This window comes from Orcinus orca, chromosome 4 (assembly GCF_937001465.1).
Source record: "Orcinus orca chromosome 4, mOrcOrc1.1, whole genome shotgun sequence".
NCBI classification, from domain to species: domain Eukaryota; kingdom Metazoa; phylum Chordata; class Mammalia; order Artiodactyla; family Delphinidae; genus Orcinus; species Orcinus orca.
In genome coordinates, this window is record NC_064562.1 from 28,860,876 (window position 1) to 28,881,447 (window position 20,572).

Sequence of the window (20,572 nt, forward strand, 5' to 3'; positions counted from 1 at the left end):
TACTTTGTTTGTGACATCAGTTAAATATTTGCAAAGCATCAGGCAGATGTCTAAAATTTACTATAGTCTTCAGTACCCTAAGAAAAGGTAACACTTTTAGAGTACTCACATACTAATATAGATAGCATATATGATATATGACACATATATAATATCATCTGTATTGGCCAAATGGGACTGTTAGCATTTACTGTACTTTTGGCATCAAAGCAAACCCCGTTTCACTACAGTATCAGCGTCAGTTAACAGATCATACTCTTCTTTTCCATAGAGTTGTTTGTTCATGAAGGTAAGGCACGTTTGGGAGTCAGATCAACTGATCTTTCATCCATTTACTGAGTATTTGTCAATGATGTGAACCAGCTCTTAATGGATCCAGGCAGTCTGACTACCACTGGGAAAGTATTGCTTATGTTTTCCAAGCTGAAGGACTTCCTAAAGCAGCTGTTCTCAAACATTGCTGTGCAGTGGAATCACCTGGGATCTTCAAACCACACTGCTGCCTGGCTCTCACACCCAGTCAGCCTGATGTCATTGCTGTCAGGTGTGAAATAGGAAGTTGGCATTTTCAGTGCTCCTGAGGTGATGCTGATACATGGTAAAGTTCAGGCACCACTGTCCTAATGTTCTTGTGTGTTGGAGCAATGGAATACACAGTTGTTATCTTTGTAGTGTCCTGTTACATGGGGAGCTTTCAACTTCTTTTTAAAAATAACCCAACCTAAACCCAGACAAACAAAAAAGAAAACTTCCCAAGAAAATAGCACAGTGTTCTTTTCCTTCCCTCAGTAACAGGTGACTTATCACAGTTAAACCCTAGCTCTCATCTGAAGCCAGTCGGCCAGTATTTATTGAGCATTCACGTGGTGTATGGATAAATAGCCTTGCTCTAGGCCGTTGAGATACATATTAAAGGCTGTTTACATATAATGCTTGATCCATGAATGGTAGACAAAATATAGATATTTGTAATTTAAGTATAACAGGTACGAAAATAAAAGTGTTACAATTTTGCATGGATCAAGGGAATTTGAATGCATTTTGATGGATTGCTGAGTACTTGATCTTTTTTTCTTTTGCGGTACGTGGGCCTCTCACTGTTGTGGCCTCTCCCGTTGCGGAGCACAGGCTCCGGACGCGCAGGCTCAGCGGCCATGGCTTACGGGCCCAGCCGCTCTGCGGCACGTGGCATCTTCCCAGACCTGGGCACGAACCCGCGTCCTCTGCATCGGCAGGCGGACTCTCAACCACTGCGCCACCAGGGAAGCCCTGAGTACTTGATCTTAATTGAGGACTGTGTTTAGGAACAGCCTTCTTTGGCTTTAAAGTAGTAGAAAAGTATATTTTAGCATTTAGAGGGACGTCAGCAAAGATGTGGAAACAGAAGCAAGCCAGATGGAAAGGAAGCATGAAGAAACAGAGGTAAAGAAGTACTCAGGTATTTGCATTTAATTGGCAAGGACCTGGGGTAAGTACTAGAGCGTAGTGGATAGCAGAGTAGCAGGCTTATTAGAAAGGTAAATATAAAAACCAGTATTAGTAGCCATAGGTGGAATGACTCAGAATTCTGCCTAGGTTGGAGTATTCCATAGGGGAGGTAACTGATTGAGGATGATCGATTTGGCACTGGGGTCGGGCAGCACGGATACGTCCAAGTGATTGAGCAGAGGAAGATGTCGTCATCTGGAGCAGTTGGTTGTACACAGAGAATCACAGTTCTGCAAGGAATTTCACCTTCAAGTTTTAGTTTGGGAAACAAAGGATATCAGGGAAACTCATGGGTCCCTGGCAGACCTGATGAAATATATTAGGATCACCAGGGTGCTTCTTGAAAATGCAGATTCCTGGGCTCAGTCATCTTTGTTGAATCAAAATCATTGGTGGCCGGGCTTCTGCGGTAGACAGTGAGAGGTCCAGTAAGAACAGACAGGTGGAGACGGGAGTTTTCTCATCTTGTACTTTTTAGGGGATAGAAGAAGCTTTCCTGAGAAAGTAGAGTTTATGAAGGCTCCAGGTCCTGGATCCATGTAACTTCTGGGATTACAAGAGAGAGCATAGTTGATGTAGGGTACAACCTCCACCCTAAAAAGTGAGCTTAAGAGAAGTAATCACCAAATGTCTCAAAGTGGCCAAGTTGCAGTGCATCAGAAGTCAAGGATGGTTCAAAGCTAGATGCTTGTAGGTTAATCCAAGGCAAATTCAGAAGCGTTCACTCATCTCACTGCTTTGCTTCTAGCCCTCCTACCTACCATCTCTGCATGATGCCTAGTTTCTGATGCCCTGTGGTAGTTTCTCCCTCTGTGGGAAAAGACGCCAGTATTCTCAAGCAGTTTATACACCCTCTCGGCCATTGTTTGTGTCTGATGCATGGCGCTGTCACGATGGGGTCTGCTTTTCCAGGCGCCTGCACCCCTGGAAGATGATGATGGGTCCAGTCTTTTCCTTTGCCCCTCCTGGGCCTCTGAAATACCACTGACTCTAGGCTTCCTTGAGGACCCAGCAGTCGGGCTTCCTTCTAAAGTACGAGGGGGAACCGTTCTAGGTGCACATTTGCAGGGTGTCAGGAGCAAGGAGTCTTGGCAGGGAAAAGAGTGGGTGTTGAAGTGGAGGTGTTAGAAAGGATGTGCTGCATCTGGGACCTGAGAGTCATTGCGTGAGACTGGAGGAGGGGCTGGAGAGGTGTGTGGGAGAGAGGGGGCACTCGCGTCCCTCTGTGGAAGGTTTACCTTTCTGTGGGTGACAAGGATTTGTAGGTTTACGTTCCAAAGTGGTGCAGTAAGGGAGGCATTCTGGAAAGTTGTAGTTTGGTAGAACTTTGTTAACCTTTCAGACCCTTAGTTTCTAAAAGACTGGAACTAGGAAGTTCATTCTCACTGTCTACTCCCACCCACGTTTGTGAAGGTCAAAGAGCTAATTTTGATGATAGTAGATTTTACTACTCATAAATGTATCTCTTTATTTCCTCTTTCCATCCTTCCCCTGGATTGTTTTAATCCCGAGATGTGCACGTTCTTCATTTGGCACTTCTGTTGCCTGGTATCGTTAACTGTGTCTCACATATTTATTTTGTTTCTGGAACTTTGCTTTTCCCTTGGAGTAGAGAAAATGTCTTATTTATCCTTTGCCTCTTCGCATTTCTAAGTACAATGTCTTACACACATAGTAAGCACTCAATAAGCATTTGCTTTTTGCTCGAGTATTCAGAGATCTGCTGAAAATGCCACACTGGCAGTATTATGTGTTCCAACAGTTTGTAATATTATTGGAAGATTAGTGAAAGAATTTATTCTTCTGTATGTGATTGGAATTAGTGCTTTCAAATAACTTGCAGGATTGGTTTTCACTCCATGAATTTGTCAGCATCTTTCTGAATTATGGGTAATATTTTAGACATAGATAGAAAGATGCATCATGTTACATATGAAAAAAATCGCAAGGTTTCAGAGCTTGGAGAATAATTTCCTTAAGTAAACAACTTAAGGAGCTGCCTCCCATGCCCAATACCTGGTCTTTTGTTTGGAACTGGGTGACACAGCGTTTTTCAGGTGCATATGTTGTAAAATGTGCAAAACCAAAGTAAGGCTCTTTTGCTTAAAAAGTTCTTTAAATAGTTGTCATGATTTAAAACTATATTTGTGTGCCACTTCTGTTTATGAATTTCTCTTAAAAAATTCTTCCATATGTGGATAATTTGAATATTCACTTTAATTTCTAGAGCATGGCATTAAAATGTCGGTCTAGGCAAGCTGTCAGTTATCAAATTCAGCTTTGTAACAAGCTGTGAACTCATGGGATAGAAGTAGGAAGCCACATCTAAGATGTGACAGTCTGAATTGTCCCATGTAAAAGTGAATTTCTCTTTCTTTGGAAAGCAAAGTTTTAGGTCTTTGGAAAATCGTTCTCAAGTTGGCTTGAGGGTTTTTCTGATTCCAGAGCACTTCTGGAATTGTATGGGGCCTCAGGACGGTAGAAGATGATAATGTATAGTTTCAGTATTAATCTTTGTGGGGGGGAAAATGCCCAAAGTGGACTTCAACATATTTTACTACGTTTGCACATTAATCTTCAACTGCCAAGGGCCAATTATGTGCAAAATGAAGAAAATAAAGAACAGCTGTCCCCAGAAAATTTACAGCAAGTAAACTAGACCTTCTCGCTCGCTGTCTCTTTTTGAATCAGAATGGGTGTGAGATGTGTGTGGGTGGATACGGAGGACAGGCTTCCACGGTAGGGAGGTGAAGAGTCTTGTGGTGTCTGCAGAAATGCAAATGCGGAGCTGAAATACTAACTCCAGGCGATTCGGGACTGATTTTTAATTTTCTCAATTAGTAATCTTATTTGTTTTAAGAGCAAAGAAGTGTCTAAAGCTATTAGCCTCCAAATGAATGGTTGAGTGAAATTAATACGGACAGATGGTTAAATCTTCTTGCTCCTGAGTAGGTGTGCAAGGCTTTGTGTGTTTGGCTCCCATTTGGATGAGGTCCGTGGGCACTTTATTGTAAGGCTCTCTCGGCACTCTTAGCATCAGCTGGAGAACAGGGACTCAGAAGTCAGCCTTGTTCAGCATCTCTTTCTCCACTTCTTCGCTCTGCAGCCATGCAAGTGAGCTGGTTAACCTCTCTGTCTTGATTTGATCATGTGTAATTCGGGATAATGGTAGCAACTTTTTCGTAGGGTCGTTGTGAGAATTAAACAGGGAGGCTTGGGACATTGGCGTATATTGAGTGCTCAGTAAATGTGAGTTGCTTCTTTAGAAATAAATCTATGAATTGAGGCCAGTCACAATTCAGTGGTCCCATTATTGATGCAAGGCTCTGGGAACACTAAGGGATTTGTTTTTTAAATAGTAATTTATGTAGGCAAAGAAATCACCTGAGTTCACTTTAGTCACGTAATTTTAAGTGGCTCTTGTAACAAGCAGTGAAATTAACTGGCTTGCCTTTCAACCTCCTGTCTCTCTGCCCTACGGATACTTGAGCAGTTAAATGGCCAGAGTGCAAGGAAGAAAAGAGACTCAGCAGGAAGATGATGGCTTTAGATTATCTCAAGCTTTCAGAAAAAAAGAGGAAAAGAAAAGAGAAAAGAAAAGAGGAAAAAAAAAAAAGAGAGAGAGATTGTCCAGGGTTGCCTTTGCCTAACATGGATTTGTCCCTAATGCCACAGCTGCTCTGAGGTGGAGGAGAGGCAGGTGGCAGTAGCGAGACACCAGTAGACCTTTTCTAATATTCTGATCTCTGTAGAGGAGGGATAAAAAGGAGTCTTGCAAATAGCAACGGACAACTTTTGCCTTGAGTCTGAGTCTCTTTTCTAATTTAGAAGTAAGTAAAAATTTGTAGCTACTTCAACTTGAGCTACACGAATGATGAGTTTGAAAATAACATGTACTCTTCCCTAGCTGCCCATTTATTCCCTCTTACTTTACTACTTAATACTTCTGGGTGTGTACATGTTAGGTGGACTTTACTCAGAACTTTCTGGCTGTTTCTTGAAGGAAAGATACAGGGGAGAAATGGTCAAGGTATGGTTCCTGTTCTTAAATCTAACCTTTAGTTTCAAGACAGTGAAGGTGCTGAGATTTTACTTTACTTTCATGTGAACAAGTAGCCTGTACAGTGTCATGGATGCTGGTAGAAGACACAAGACTCCTGGATCAGAGGTGAAGGACAGTCCACTACTCTCAGTAGCCAGTGTTTTACATTTCGTGTTGGGGCCCTGAGCCCCAGTTCCCAAGGGCACTGCAAAGAGGCTCAGATATATCTGCACACATTGGGTTGTGTTTTAGGAGAAGGATAACTCTGAACTTAGGAAACTCGACTCTTTCGAAATGACTGGCAAGCATGTCTGCCGTTTGTTCTAGATGGACACTATATTTTCCAAGGCTGCAAGCAAACCTGTTCTTTGCTTCAGAGGGAGATGCTGGCGCAGATGGTGTTCACCCACCCTGGGGTGTTGCTGGCGGAGGTGAGTGGGTGGAGATGACGTGAGAAGATGCTCTGTGAGCAATTGAGGCCGGAGTGTGGCAGATCCCAGGTGCTGGGCTGCGTATTTGCCTCAGTTCTGTAGGCACTGGTGCGACAATGACAGATCTGAGCAGGGGTGTGTTCAGATCTTTGACAGGAAGTAGAGTTGATGCGGGGAGGGGCATAGAAGGAAAGATGACTGGTTGGGTTTTAGAAATAATCCAGGTGAGAAATCACGGAGGTTTAAACTTGCCATTGGCAATGGAAAGAAAAGATGCATAAGAAGAGACACTTGGCAGAAAAATAGAATCTGGTGGCCTGTTGGATGTAGGAGGTAAACGAAAGGGAAAAGGAAAAACTGACTCTAAGGTTTCCAGCCCTGGTAGCTGAAGACATCTTTAGCCAAGACAGAGAATGCAAGAGGAACAGTAGGTTCAGGGGGAATACAGACTGGTTTTGGATATCCCAGATTCCAGGTACCTGTGACATTTCTGTCAGAAACGCAATGAAGGCTGCCAGAGAGGTATGGGCGTCATTTTTAGAGAGGCAAAGTTTGGATAGTTGGAAAATCCTTCAGGTGAATGGTGAGGTAAGAAGATAGTGAGGCAAAGGGCAGAATCTTTGGGGATCTTTGCATTTAGAGAATGAGAGGAAGAAGAAGAGTGAAGGAGACATACGACAGTCAAAGGGGTAGGAGGAGAATCAAGAGAGTGTGGTGTAAGGGAATCCACAAGGGGAGATTTGAAGGAGGATCAACAGTGTCAATGCTCTAGATAATTCAGGTATGAGGAGGATCGAGAAACAGCCAATAGAAGTCAAGAAGTCATGAAACGGGAGAATAACGAGGTTGTACTTACGTGTCATTTTTACAAGAACCCTGTAAGACAGTGGTATTTCTCCGTTTTACATGGTCGGCTGAAGTGAAGGGTCATCATTTGACTTGTGTGAGTCTCAGGGCTAGGAAATGGCAGACTACAGCTCACGTCCAAGACCGACTTCTTTTTAAAGCTGGTGCTCTGAACCACAGTGACCATGAGGACATGGAGATTCTCTAGGCTGATCTTCTGAAGATGCTGGAGATGAATGAAACAATAGAAGACACATTTTTTTTTTAAATGTTTTAATTTTATTGGAGTATAGTTGATTTACAGTGTTGTGTTAGTTTCAGGTATACAGCAAAGCGATTCAGTTATACATACATTCATTCTTTTTTTTTTTTGCGATACGTGGGCCTCTCACTGTTGTGGCCTCTCCCGTTGCGGAGCACAGGCTCCGGACGCGCAGGCCCAGCGGCCATGGCTCATGGGCCCAGCCACTCCGCGGCATGTGGGATCTTCCCGGACCGGGGCACGAACCTGTGTCCCCTGCATTGGCAGGCGGACTCTCAACCACTGCGCCACCAGGGAAGCCCTATTCATTCTTGTTTTAGATTCTTTTCTCTTATAGGTTATTACAGAATATTGAGTAGGGCTCCCGTGCTATACAGTAGGTCCTTGTTGGTTATCTGTCTTAGATAAAGTAGTGAGTGTGTTCATCCCAAGCTCGTGATTTATCCCCCTCCCCAACCCCGTTTCCCCTTTGGTAGCTATGAGTTTGTTTTTGATAACTGTAAGTCTGTTTCTGTTTTGTAAATGAGTTCATTTGTATATTTTTAAAAAAATTAGATTCCACATATGAGTAATATCATATGATATTTGCCTTTCTCTGTGTGACTTAGTATAATAATCTTTAGGTCCATCCGTGTTGCTGCAAATGGCATTATTTCGTTCTTTTTTATGGCTGAGTAATATTCTATTGTATATATGTACCACTTCTTCTTCTTTTTTTTTTTTTTTTTAATTTTTTGGCCACACTGCGTGGCATGTGGGATCCTTAGTTCCCCAACCAGGGATCGAACCCGTGCCCGCTGCATTGGGAGTTCAGAGTCTTAACCACTGGACTGCTAGGGAAGTCCCTGTACCACATCTTCTTTATCCGTTCATCTGTTGATGGACATTTACGTTGCTTCCATATCTTGGCTATGTAAACAGTGGTGCAGTGAACACTGGGGTGCATGTATCCTTTTGGATTATGGTTTTCTCTGGATATATGCCCAAGAATGGGATTGCTGGATCATTTGGTAGCTCCATTTTTAGTTTTTTAAGAAACCTCCATAGTGTTTTCCATAATGGCTGCACCAATTTACATTCCCACTCACAGTGTAGGGTTCCCGTTTCTCCACACCCTCTCCAGCGTTTACTGTTTGTAGACTTTTTGATGATGGCCATTCTGACTGGTGTGATGTGATATCTTACTGTAGTTTTGACTTGCATTTCTCTAATAATTAGTGACATCGAGCATCTTTTCAGAAGACAAATGTTTAAGGAACAGAGGAGGTTTGAAACTGTAGACAATAGGAAAGGGAAGTGGGGAGGGAAGATTTGAGTATCACTCTCTGAAGTGCTCATCTCGATCTGGGATGAAGCCATCCTGAAGTTACACCTGCCCTCTTTCCAGACCAGCTCCATCATGGACCCCTGAGGGTGTACCATCAACCCAAGGAAGATGTGTCCCCTTTGCTGAGAATCTCTGCAACTCCCTGGAAAGTCTCTCAGTGGCAGACCTAATGTCAGTGTGGGACCTGCAGCTGACAGTGTTTGAAATTCAAATAAACGGCAGTTTACATTTTCCGAGTATTCTGTGTACTCTAGTTCACCCGGGCTCTACACAACTCAGTAGGTGGTTGAACAGATACATCTTCTTGATTAGGCTTAGGTGCATATATTAGGCTCAAGAGACAAGTTGAAAGTGGCAGAGCTGGGATTTGAATGCCGGTCTTCGATTCTTAGATTTACTCTGTGGCGATAGAAGTAAAATGAGACGAAGAGTTGGGTGACCGAGCACCTTAGTGGTGATAGGGATGCCGGAAGGTGCAGAGGCTGTGAGATGCTTCTTTCCCGGAGGTTCACGCTGTGAGGAAAGATGGAAGGGCACGTCGAATGAGTCAGAGCTAGATCTCTTAGACCTGGGACAGCTAGACATCAGACACCTGGGGAGAGTTTGGGACCCCGAGTGTTTCTAGTGAGAGAGGAAACTCCCTGTTATTTTGCAGCTTCCTCCTGCCCCTCTCTAGGCATCCTGCCTGCTGGCTTGGTGGTTGTACAAGGAATAACAGCAAGCCTAGGGGTTGTCTGGTCTGAAGCAAAAATGCTTTCCCTTGTGCTGGCTAGAAACGGGAGATGAGGCCAGCCACACGGAGTACTGGGAATATACTATAGTCCATTTGGACCCTAATACAAAGGTAGCCCTTAATAAACCAAACACTCTTTGTATTTGAGACTTGGATTTGAGAGGATGAGACTTAGAGTCAGGCCTAGATGTCTGAAGAGTCCAGAAATTATCAGTACTTCCAAAGAAATTGGCTTGGACCTGGAATGGGATATTTGCCTTGTCCTGTTTTTGGGTATTTCTCACTCCTGCTGGAATGGACATGCATGTGACGGCCAGCCTCGGGAGTGCCAAGCTGGCAGGTTTCTGAGCTCAGCCTTGGGTTGGTCTGGGTGTGAAAAGAACACATGAATGAAATCATGAGACCTCTCCGCTAGGTGCCTGCTGGTAGGGAGGCTCTTGATCCTAGCCCAGAAATGGATTTTTATGAAAAGAGTAGGGGAAAGCCAACACGAAAGTGGAAGCAAGACTTCATAGGAAAGGAAAACGCAGATCAGTTCCTGGCAGATAGTAGCTGTCTGTAATGCTTTTCTATCTGCCGTCCAAATAATTATCATCCAGGGGAGAAATTCCAAACGTTATTGGTGAACAGGAATTTTATATTTTCCATGAGTCATTCGTATTAAATAAACTTTGACTGTCTTCCCAACATAAGCTTTATTTTATGACAGTGGGCTGTAGACTACATGCCTTGGTTAGAGTGACTTTTATATGTATTTTGCCAAGGTGTTTTGATATTAATCTTGATTTTATGTTACAGTTAAAAAGATTTTCATGAGTGCTTGTTATGTAAGGCTCATGCAAATGCTTTATAAACGTTATCTCCTTTAATTTTCACAACAACCCCATTCCATCATTAACCTCATTTTTCAGATAAAGAAGTTGAGACAGGTTGAATAACTTGCCAGTAACAACTGGGAGAGGGGAGAGCTGGAAGCTTCCAGAATCTCCATAAGCTTAATTTGTAATAGTTTGTATCTTATAACCTTAACAAATTTCTATTTCCAGGATATGTTTTGTTTTTGTTTGTTGTTTTTTTTTTAAATGAGGGAACCAAGATCTAGAAAGGTTAAAATGTTACTCGGTATCATTTTGAGCTTCTCATCTTTGTAAAGGTATAGGTAACCTTCTAACTGTCCCAGTGCTTAGAAATGGTCTCTTACACTGCTTTTTGCAGTATTTAATACATTGTAAGTGTTAAAAATAATGCATTCTTCTTCTAAAGCTTTAGAATTCTGCAGTTTTATATATAGAGCTTCTTAAATTTATGATGTTGAATAGTAGGTCCCTTTGATGGAAGAGTGAATCATTCTTGGTTCTATGTGCTTATATTTAAAACTAATTTAATATAAACATGTGTTTTTGACAGAACCTTAAAATATTATGGATCACTCTGTATCTTGAAAGGGTATCTTTGTGTATGAACCTGTTTATTTTTATGTGACTCAGTGTAGTGGGTGGACTGGAACGTGTTTACTATACTTACACAGACATATAAGCATAGTGCTTATCGAGGGTTAGTTATAAATGTATGGAAGGAACGCATTACCAAGTTTTTGTAATTCACCTATGACCTGAAACGATATTCATGAGTCTCTTCATTGCTTTTCTTTGAATGCCTTTTGTAGTATCTCTTTCTTTTTTAAAGAATTGAAGTATAGTTGATTTACAATGTTGTGTTAGTTGCAGGTGTACAGCAAAGTGAGTCAGTTATATATATATATCTCTCTCTATATTTTTTTCAGATTCTTTTCCATTATAGGTTATTACAAGATATTGAATATAGTTCCCTGTGCTATACAGTAGGTCCTTGTTGATTATCTATTTTATATATTGTAGTGTGTATATGTTAATCTCAAACTCCTAATTTATCCCTCCCCCCTCACTTTCTCATTTGGTAACCTAAAGTTTATTTTCCATGTTTCTGAGTCTGTTTCTGTTTTGTAAATAAGTTAATTTGAATCATTTTTAAAGATTCCACATAAGCAATATCATATGATATTTGTCTTTCTCTGACTTCACTTAGTATGATAATCTCTAGGTCCATCCATATTGCTGCAAATGGCATTCTTTTATTCCTTTTTATGTGTGAGTAATATTCCATTGTGTGTGTATATGTGTGTATAATACATCTTCTTTGTCCATTCATCTGTTGATGGACATTTAGGCTGCTTCCATGTCTTGGCTATTGTAAATAGTGCTGCCGTGAACATTGGGATGCATGTATCTTTTCGAATTAGAGTTTTCTCCAATATATACCCAGGAGTGGGATTGCTGGATCATATGCAACTCTAGTTTTTTGAGAAACCTCCATACTGTTCTCCATAGTGGGTGCACCAATTTACATTCCCACCAATAGCGTTGGAGGGTTCCTTGTTCTCTGCACCCTCTTCAGCATTTCTTATTTGTAGACTTGTGGATGATGGCCATTCTGACTGGTGTGAGGTGATGCCTCATTGTGTGTTGATTTGCATTTCTCTAATAATTAGAGATATAGCATAGCATTCTTTTTTTTTTTTTTTTTTTTTTTGCGGTACGCGGGCCTCTCACTGTTGTGGCCTCTCGCGTTGTGGAGCACAGCCTCCAGATGCGCAGGCTCAGTGGCCATGGCTCACGGGCCCAGCCGCTCCGCGGCATGTGGGATCTTCCCGGACCGGGGCACGAACCCGTGTCCCCTGCATCGGCAGGCGGACTATCAACCACTGCGCCTCCAGGGAAGCCCTAGCATAGCATTCTTAAGCCTTGTTGCTAGGTATTTCCTCACAAATTTTCCCTAATCATTTTACATATGATACTGTTTCCCTTTTATTTTCAAGAATCTTTCAAGATATATAAGATATAATTACCAAACATATTTAAAATTATTATACACACACATACATGCATGAATATTTGTATTTGTTCATTACATAGCCAACAGGGGAGTTTGTCTTTGCAGTGCTGGTGAGATGTGTAAACCTTTATTTGTACTTATCCATGTCCATGTTTGTATATGCACGTGTGCCTCATTAATAATGACACGTTGCAGACTTTTGATGTGAATGTGAACATGAACATTAATGACCTTTCACCCCTGTTGTCAACGTGCACAAATGCAAATAAACATTTCACTTCCTCTGCAAATATTGCTCAAATATCTCAGTTCACACCAAGCACTTTGCTGGTTACTAGATGAGAACTGAATGAATGTTAGTTTATAAACCCCTGGAATCTGATCATTTATTCTGTAGAATCACACACCTGGAAAGTTTTTTGCAATAATCTTGTGCCTGTTACCATCAAAAGTATTGATGTTCCAGTTTGAGCCTTACTTTTTTATACTGTTATATCTATTTTTTTCTTTTTAAAACATTTTTTAAAAATTTCATATTGGAGTATAGTTGATTTACAATGTTGTATTATTTTTTGTAGTTATGAATAATCCTTTTTGTCTTTTCATTTTCTTTCCACATCTCTTTACTAACCAATCATCAGCTTATCAATTACTGATTCAGTTTATTTATTAGTTTATTCAGTTTCTTTGTTAAATGTATACCATGGGCTCTCAGGCACAGAATCTGCTCCTGAAGCCAAAAATGTTCTTTCCTAAACAAAAGACTTTCTGGCTGGGTTAGTCCCAAGTTGTTCTCTGTTTTCATTTTAATTCTCTTTTTAATTTTACCCTATGTGTTCACTTTATTCTAACTCAGTGCCTAAAATATAGTAAGTCCTCAATACTTTTTATGAAATTAACAGGAAATTAAGTGTGATATAATTTCTAGCCTGTTATCTTCTCACTTCTTTCCAACTTCTCCTTCCTTTCATTTTATATTCTTCTTCTCCCTGTTTGCCTTTCCTGTGTGCGAGTTTTAATTACCTGTCTTCTCTCTTCTGCTTCCTTAACTCCAAATGGCACTGTGTTTTCTTCTTACTTCATTGACTTGTCAGTTGAGTCCCTCCAGCCTTTACCTCCACCTCTGTTGTTTAATGGAATTTATCAACCCTCTAAAACTTTTTTTTTCCTTTTGCTTGTAATTTTTTTTTTTATTGTTTCAAAGTATCTTCTTTTCTCTTTTGATTCTCCAGCCCACCTACAAGGACCTCTGGTTGGCCACTGGGGCTCCTGAATTCCAGGCAGCTGTTTTCTGGAGCTGAACGGACCCTCTGGGTCTGGTAGCATCATTTGGGTTTGGAGAAGGAAACAGTGAGGCAGAGATGATGATGAAACTCATTTCTACTTCTCGCCCCTCTCCTCAAGGAAGATGTGGGCAGTGCTTAGTGACAGCACTGTGTGAGATTGGAGGAGGCAGGTGGTGGGAAGGAAGGCACGTTTGATATCACCTTGGCCGCTTTGCCCAGGGACAGCTGTCATCAGCTGCTTGTCAGTGAACTTGAGAGCACTTACCTTGCCTTTACTACCAATCAGAACCAATCTTATAAATTAAAAGAAAAAAAAATCCTTGGGCCTATAAACACTTTGGACCAATTATAGATTTTTGTTAAAAGTTAGAAAGTGGGGCTTCCCTGGTGGCGCAGTGGTTGAGAGTCCGCCTGCCGATGCAGGGGACACGGGTTCGTGCCCCGGTCCGGGAGGATCCCACGTGCCGCGGAGCGGCTGGGCCCGTGAGCCATGGCCGCTGAGCCTGCGCGTCCGGAGCCTGTGCTCCGCAACGCGAGAGGCCACAACAGTGAGAGGCCCGCGTACCGCAAAAAAAAAAAAAAAAAAAAAAGTTAGAAAGTATTGTGGTAATGATACCTGTCAGTAAGCTTTGGTATGCCAAAAAAGCTTTAATACCTTGGATTTTTAAAAAAATATTTTATGGGAGTACGGTAGATTTATAATGCTGTGTTAGTTTCAGGTGTACAGCAAAGTGATTCAGTTATAAATTTAGCCACTCTTTTTTAGATTCTTTTCCCATATAGGCCATTACTGAGTATTGAGTAGAGCTCCATGTGCTCTACGGTAGGTCCTTATTAGTTATCTATTTTATATGTAATAGTGTGTATATGGCAATCTCAATCTTCCAGTTTATCCCCTTCCCTTCCACCTTACCCACTGGTAACCATAGTTTGTTTTCTACATCTGTAACTCTGTTTCTGTTTTGTAGATAAGTTCATTTGTACCCTTTGTTTTAGATTCCACATATAAGTGATATCATATGATAGTTATCTTTCTCTGTTTGACTTACTTCACTCATTATGACAGTCTCTAGGTCCATCCATGTTGCTGCAAATGGCCTTATTTCGTTCTTTTTTTATGGCTGAGTAATATTCCATTGTACATATTACTACATCTTTATCCATTCATCTGTCAGTGGACATTGAGGTTGCTTCCATGTCCTGGCTATTGTAAATAGTGCTGCATTGAACATTGGGGTGCATGTATCTTTTCAAATTATGGTTTTCTCCAGATATATGCCCAGGATTGGGATTGCTGGATCATATGGTAGCTCTATTTTTAGTTTTTTAAGGAGCTTCCATACTGTTCTCCATAGCGGCTGTACCAGTTTACATTCCCACCAACAGTGTAGGAGGGTTCCCTCTTCTCCACACCCTCTCCAGAATTTATCGTTTGTAGATTTTTTTGATGTTGGCCATTCTGATTGGTGTGAGGTGATACCTCACTGTAGTTTTGATTTGCATTTTTCTAATAATTAGTGATGTTGAGCATCTTTTCACGTGCTTTTAGCCATCTGTATGTCTTCTTTGGAGAAATGTTTATTTAGATCTTCTGCCCATTTTTTGATTGGGTTGTTTGTTTTTCTGGTATTGAGCTTCATGAGCTATTTGTATATTTTGGAGATTAATCCCTGTCACTTGCTTCATTTGCGAATATTTTCTCCCATTCTGAGGGTTGTCTTTTCGTTTTGTTTATTAATACCTTGGATGTTAAAGTTTTTAGTTCTTAAGTGTAATGTCTGGTTTGGGCCAAGTTCAGTCTGTACCTGTAGTTCTAAAATAATTTCAAGTCAGATCAACCTAGCTATACCTATTCTGTACTCAGTTATTCTATGCAAGGCACTGTGAAAGCTATTAAAAATAAACAAACGAAAAAAGTCCAAATCAAAGTTAACCTAATATCTTTCCAGGTAATATCTCTATGTATTTGGGGAGAAAAGGAAGAACACAGGTCCACAATTCTTTTTTTTTCTTTAACAATTTATTTATTTTTAATTTTTTTTGGCTGCGTCGGGTCTTGGTTGTGTCACGCGGGCTCTCTTGTTGAGGCACGCAAGCTCAGTAGTTGTGGTGCGTGAGCTTAGTTAGCTGTCGCGCGGCGTGTGGGATCTTAGTTCCCCAAACAGGGATCGAACCCACATCTCCTGCACTGGAAGGTGGATTCTTTACCACTGGACCACCAGGGAAGTCCCAGAGTCCACGATTCTTAATCTGAAAATTCTGAGGTGGATGTGTTTGAGCAAAGGCAATATGGGACATGTACTGTCCCATATTTAATGTCTTCAGATAGGTTTGGTGTGGAAACTATTTTTAACATAGTGACATATGAATATTCATGCTGAGTGGGGAAAAATACAGACCTAAATAACCTGATGTCAGGTCAGGCATTCAGATTTTTGATTTTGGCAGAATGTGGGCTTGTTTTAAAATGTGATCAGGTGTTAAAAGAAAATAATTACGAGTCACATTCAGAAAAAGGGAATATCAGAGGGTGTGGAGAAAAAGGAACCCTCCTACATTGTTGGTGGGAATGTAAATTGGTACACCCACTATGGAGAACAGGATGGAGTTTCCTTAAAAAAACTAAAAATAGAGCTACCATATGATCCTGCAATCCCACTCCCAGGCATATATCTGGAAAAGACAAAGACTCTAATTCAAAAAGTTGCCTGCACCCCAAGGTTCATAGCAGCACTGTTTATAGTAGCCAAGACATGGAAGCAATCTAAATGTCATCGACAGATGAATAGATAAAGAAGATGTGGTGTGTATATATACACACACATATATATATACAATGGACTATTACTCAGACGTAAAAAAGAATGAAATAATGCTATTTACAGCAACATGATAGACCTAGAGATTATCATACTAAATGAAGCAAGTCAGACAAAGACAAGTATCATACAATGTCACTTATATGTGGAATCTAAAACATGATACAAGTGAAGTTATTTACAAAAACAGAAACAGACTCATAGACATAGAAACAAACTTAGGTTTACCAAAGGAGATAGTGGCGGTGGTGGGAGAGAGACATTAGGAGTCTGGGATTAACAGATACACACTGCTGTATATAAATTAGGTAAACAACAAGGACCTACTGTGGAGCACAGTGAACTATAGTCAATATCTTGTAATAACCTATAATGGAAAAGAATCTGGAAAAGAATAGATATAGACACATATATGCTCACACAGATATGTATAGCTGAATCACTTTGCCGTACAGTTGAAACTAACGCAACATTGTAAATTAACTGCACTTCAATAGAAAAAATGGTGAGAAAAGAATATATAAGTTCAAAACAGATAAAAATTTTAATAAAAGGGAATATCACTGTGGGTGGTGACAGAAAGGGTGGGATTTTTTTCTGATTTGAAGGTCTAGATGGGACTTCACCTTGCTCACTGTCGACTCTTGGGCAACTAGAATCACACCTGCCATGTATTTGGTGAATACATATTTGGCAGATGAGTTATTAATGAAGAGAAGGGGAAGAACTTCCCCGTCAGAGGAGACTTGTGCCTGAGGAGGGGATGAATTTGATAGTCAGCGGTCTGCTCTGATTGAAGACGAATACTCTGCAATAAATGTGGGTAGGTGAGGTGGGACCCCTTATGGGGAGTTACGTGTCTGTGCCTTACATCCTTCTTCAGCTGAGGAATTCGGATTGGATCTGATGACTTTAACTTTTAAATGGGGATGGGAGAGACCTAAAGGTAATCAAAGTGGCTTGAAAAATAGAAAGTAGAAAAAACGATGGTGTTCAGAATGGATTATGGTTGTGTGTATGTCCCTGTAAGGATGCCCAACATGCAGGCATCAGATTCGAGGCCATGCTGAAGAAGCAGAGATTAGTCCAGAGTGTGAAGAAAATGCAGAGATTGCGATCTGTTGCATTTGGAAAGTAACAGGAAGTCAAAGAAAATTTTCAAAATTCTAATACTTGGTGATGAGAAATGCTGATCCCTTTGGCTGATAGGGGAAATTTGGAAGAGAAGTTGGAGAAGATATACGAATCGTATGACTTGGCATATTGATTGGTTTATATTCTTCAAATCTGTTTATATGATGTCTTTTGTATGTCGTGTGTGTTCATAGATGTAAAATTTGTCCCAAGTCCCTAGTCCAGAGCTTTTAAGGACAATGTAACAAGAAACAGTAAATCCTACATGACTTGAGTGCATGTGTTCTAGGTGCCGTTTCCAAGCTGCTTTTATAGGAGGTTTATTTAAATTTCATGTTAAAAAAGGAAAAACTGTGTTGGGTAGCATTAGTTCCCCCTTGTACCTTTCATTACGCATTAGCAATGAACTCTCCTCTCGGGTTGATGAATTTGAACTTGATCTATTATCTGATAGTAATTACCAGCACAGAGTGATGATTATTGCTGAAGTAACATTCTTATTTCATTTCTCTTTGTATGTCGGGCACTTCTCAGAGGGCACGTTTGTTTGCAGCATATGACTTGCTCTTTTGGCTTCTGGCTTTGAGGCCACTATTTTAGGTTTCTTAAATAGAGTAGTATTGACAAAAATCCTCTGGTATTTAAAATTCTCTGGACATGGTCTTCTAGCCTGTAGGAGACAGAAGGAGTGGGCTGTGGCTGGTGTTTTCTCCTCCGGCAGGCTCAAGCTCTGATTTTTGTGTTTCTTGACAGTTTCTTTTTTTTCCCAACTCCTGGCAGGGCTGACCTGCATCTTTCTCTGCTCTTGGAGTCAGTGTTTCCCATCATGAAGGTGCCTCTCTGCTACTTTGATTCTTGAGCCTTCTTAATAGTCTTGTGTAGGCTGAAGGGCCAGCCTTTCCTCTTCTGGTCCTTTGAGCTCTCTAGAGACAATCGAGAGAGAAGGTGTGTCTGTTTTGCTGGGGCTGCCGTAATCAAGTACCACAGACTGGGTGGCTTAAGCAACAGAAGTTTATTTTCGCAGAGTTCTCAGGGCTAGAGATCCGAGACAGGGTGTCCGCAGGGCTGGTTTCTTCTGAGGGCCCCTCTCCACGGCTTGTGGATGGCCATCTTCTCCCTGTGTTTTCACACTGTCTTCCTTCCGTTTGCATCTGTGGCCTGATCTCTGCTTATAAGGATACCAGTCATATTGGATTAGGGCCCACCCTCATGACCTTGTTTTAACTTAACCCCTTCTTTTAAAGACCTTAGTTCCGGAAACAGTCACATTCTGAGATACTGGGGGTTAGGACTTCAACATATGAATTTTGGGGGACACAATTCAGCACATAACAGACGAATAGGACATTTCAGAAGCTTGAAACTGAGTAAGGAGAACGAAACAAAAGGCAGCCCAGTGAAACAGCCTCTGATCCTCCTTTGGAGTCGTAGTGCTTCTTACTGGACAGTGCATGTAATGGCTCTTAAAAAAACCCTGAACAAAACAAGTTTTGCTTTACGTTTGAGTGAGTGATTTCCATGGTCTTCAAGAATCATCCACACAACGGTTTCTTCCTGTGTCCGAATCAGCACCATATTATTTTTAAAAGGCTAAAAGTTTTCAAGACAAATCTCAAGAATAAGTAAACATAAGAAACATGAAAGATGCCGTGCATCTTTGCAAATTGCATTGGTGTGTGTGAGTACTACTTAATCAACTTTTTTTCATAACCACTGGCTCCTTACATTTTGGCCACCTGCAACAGTGTTTCAGGAGATCAACTTCCAACCATAAGTCATGAATACCAAGCTGCTAAGGCAAGTTGGTAAACACTCACTTTTGTCAAACGTTGTTTTTATAGGCAACAGGAATGCTGCTAACGTGAGTTAGCAAGGATTCTGAGTGCCACTGTTTGTTGACAGCTTTTCAGACTTGACTGTCTCGTATTTGCTAACATTTCGTCTCTTCCAAATAGGTATAAACGACCAAGGATTGTACAGAGTTGTGGGGGTGAGTTCAAAGGTCCAGAGACTTCTGAGTATGTTGATGGGTATGCCTCTTTTCTAATCATTTTCCATGCATTGTTTGTTTATGTTCGTTGTCTTTGCAACTCAGTGTTTCATAGTAACGTAACTTGGGAATCCATCCTTTTCGTCTGCTGTCTTGGAGTCCTTTTCTCCTGAGCAGAGACAGTTGGCTCAGGGAAGTCGGTTAGCGTTTGCTCAGGTCCCCCTTACTAAGAAATGGAGGAAGAAAAGAAGGCAGCTCATGGGTGAACGTCTTCTACTGCTTGCTTCTCCCAGGGGAGTAGCAGCCAGGCCTCTGTGATTTGCATGGCTTCCAAATTGCCCGTCCAAAGTCTTGACAGTACATTTGGTTGCACAAGACCACTGGGACTCGCTCATTTTTCTGGAGCTTCCACAACTGTCACTCAACAGCAAGGGTCTGATTCTCAGGGATTCATTGGTATGCACAGTGGCTTGTTTGTAGTTTGCACCAGGCTGTTCTCCAGAACCATGCCTGCTCCATCTGTGCTGATAACACAGTGTTCTTTGGCATCGCAGACAAGAGGAAGCCAGAAAGTGAATTCATTTCATTACCCCAGACGTTATGTGAATGACAAAGCGCTTTTACATTACACTCTGCTGTCAGCTCAGTGCCACCTGTAAGAGGCCCTGCTCCTCCGCCCCCGATGACCCCAAAGCAGGCTGCCTCCTGGGGGGTGACGATAACTCATCAGGCTTGAGGGCCTGTGTGAAACCGATCTGTCATTATGACCTTGCTAAATATTAATTTATTTGATATCTCACTTTAATCAGTATTAACAGTGCCCTCAGGTATTCTGTCAATGCATTTAAACCCGTCTGCATCTTAAAGCATTGTCGCAAAGACTTACTTTGAGCAAGCATCAACCGAGCTGAATCAAATCAGCCGGGATGTTACGGATAGCGTTGCTTGTTTGGCTGCGTTTGAATTCAGGATTTAATAAGCAACAACTCTTTTCTGAGCTTATTAACCACAGGAAAAATGCCTCGTCATGACTTGGAGAGCCTTGTTAGAATACATTCGCTTTCGCGAGTTGTTTTCATTTTCTGCCTCTCTGGTTTGACTTGGGTATGCAATTTTGGCAGTCAGATTTTCCTTTTTACCATTAGTGGGCTCCAAATGAAATAGACTCAGGTTGCCAGTGGTTCAGTAGCAGCTGGCAGGGTTTAATGGGACGACAGCATCTGCTTTTAGTTAATTTTAAAATTAGAAACACTTCTCTCATTTCCAAGATGGTGTTATGGTGATTAGAACTGGAAGACTCTGTTGGTATCAGAAAGGGAGAAAGGCTGAAAGGCACACTTGGC

General features: G+C 41.3%; 1 protein-coding gene across 5 annotated transcripts in view; it reads left to right on the plus strand.

Moving 5' to 3' along the window:
• ARHGAP10 (Rho GTPase activating protein 10) overlaps positions 1-20,572 on the plus strand; it is a 325,463-nt gene that overhangs the window by 177,190 nt on the left and 127,701 nt on the right. For 4 of the 5 annotated variants that reach the window (XR_007476997.1, XM_033402919.2, XM_004263621.4 and 1 more), the window contains one exon: positions 19,195-19,269. The exons of the other annotated variant lie outside the window; for it this stretch is intronic. Coding sequence is in view for 3 of the 4 variants with exons in the window: in XM_033402919.2 (XP_033258810.1) it covers positions 19,195-19,269 (75 nt within the window). In the remaining variant the exon portion in view is untranslated. The remainder of the gene's footprint in view (positions 1-19,194; positions 19,270-20,572) is intronic. 5 annotated transcript variants of the gene reach the window in all.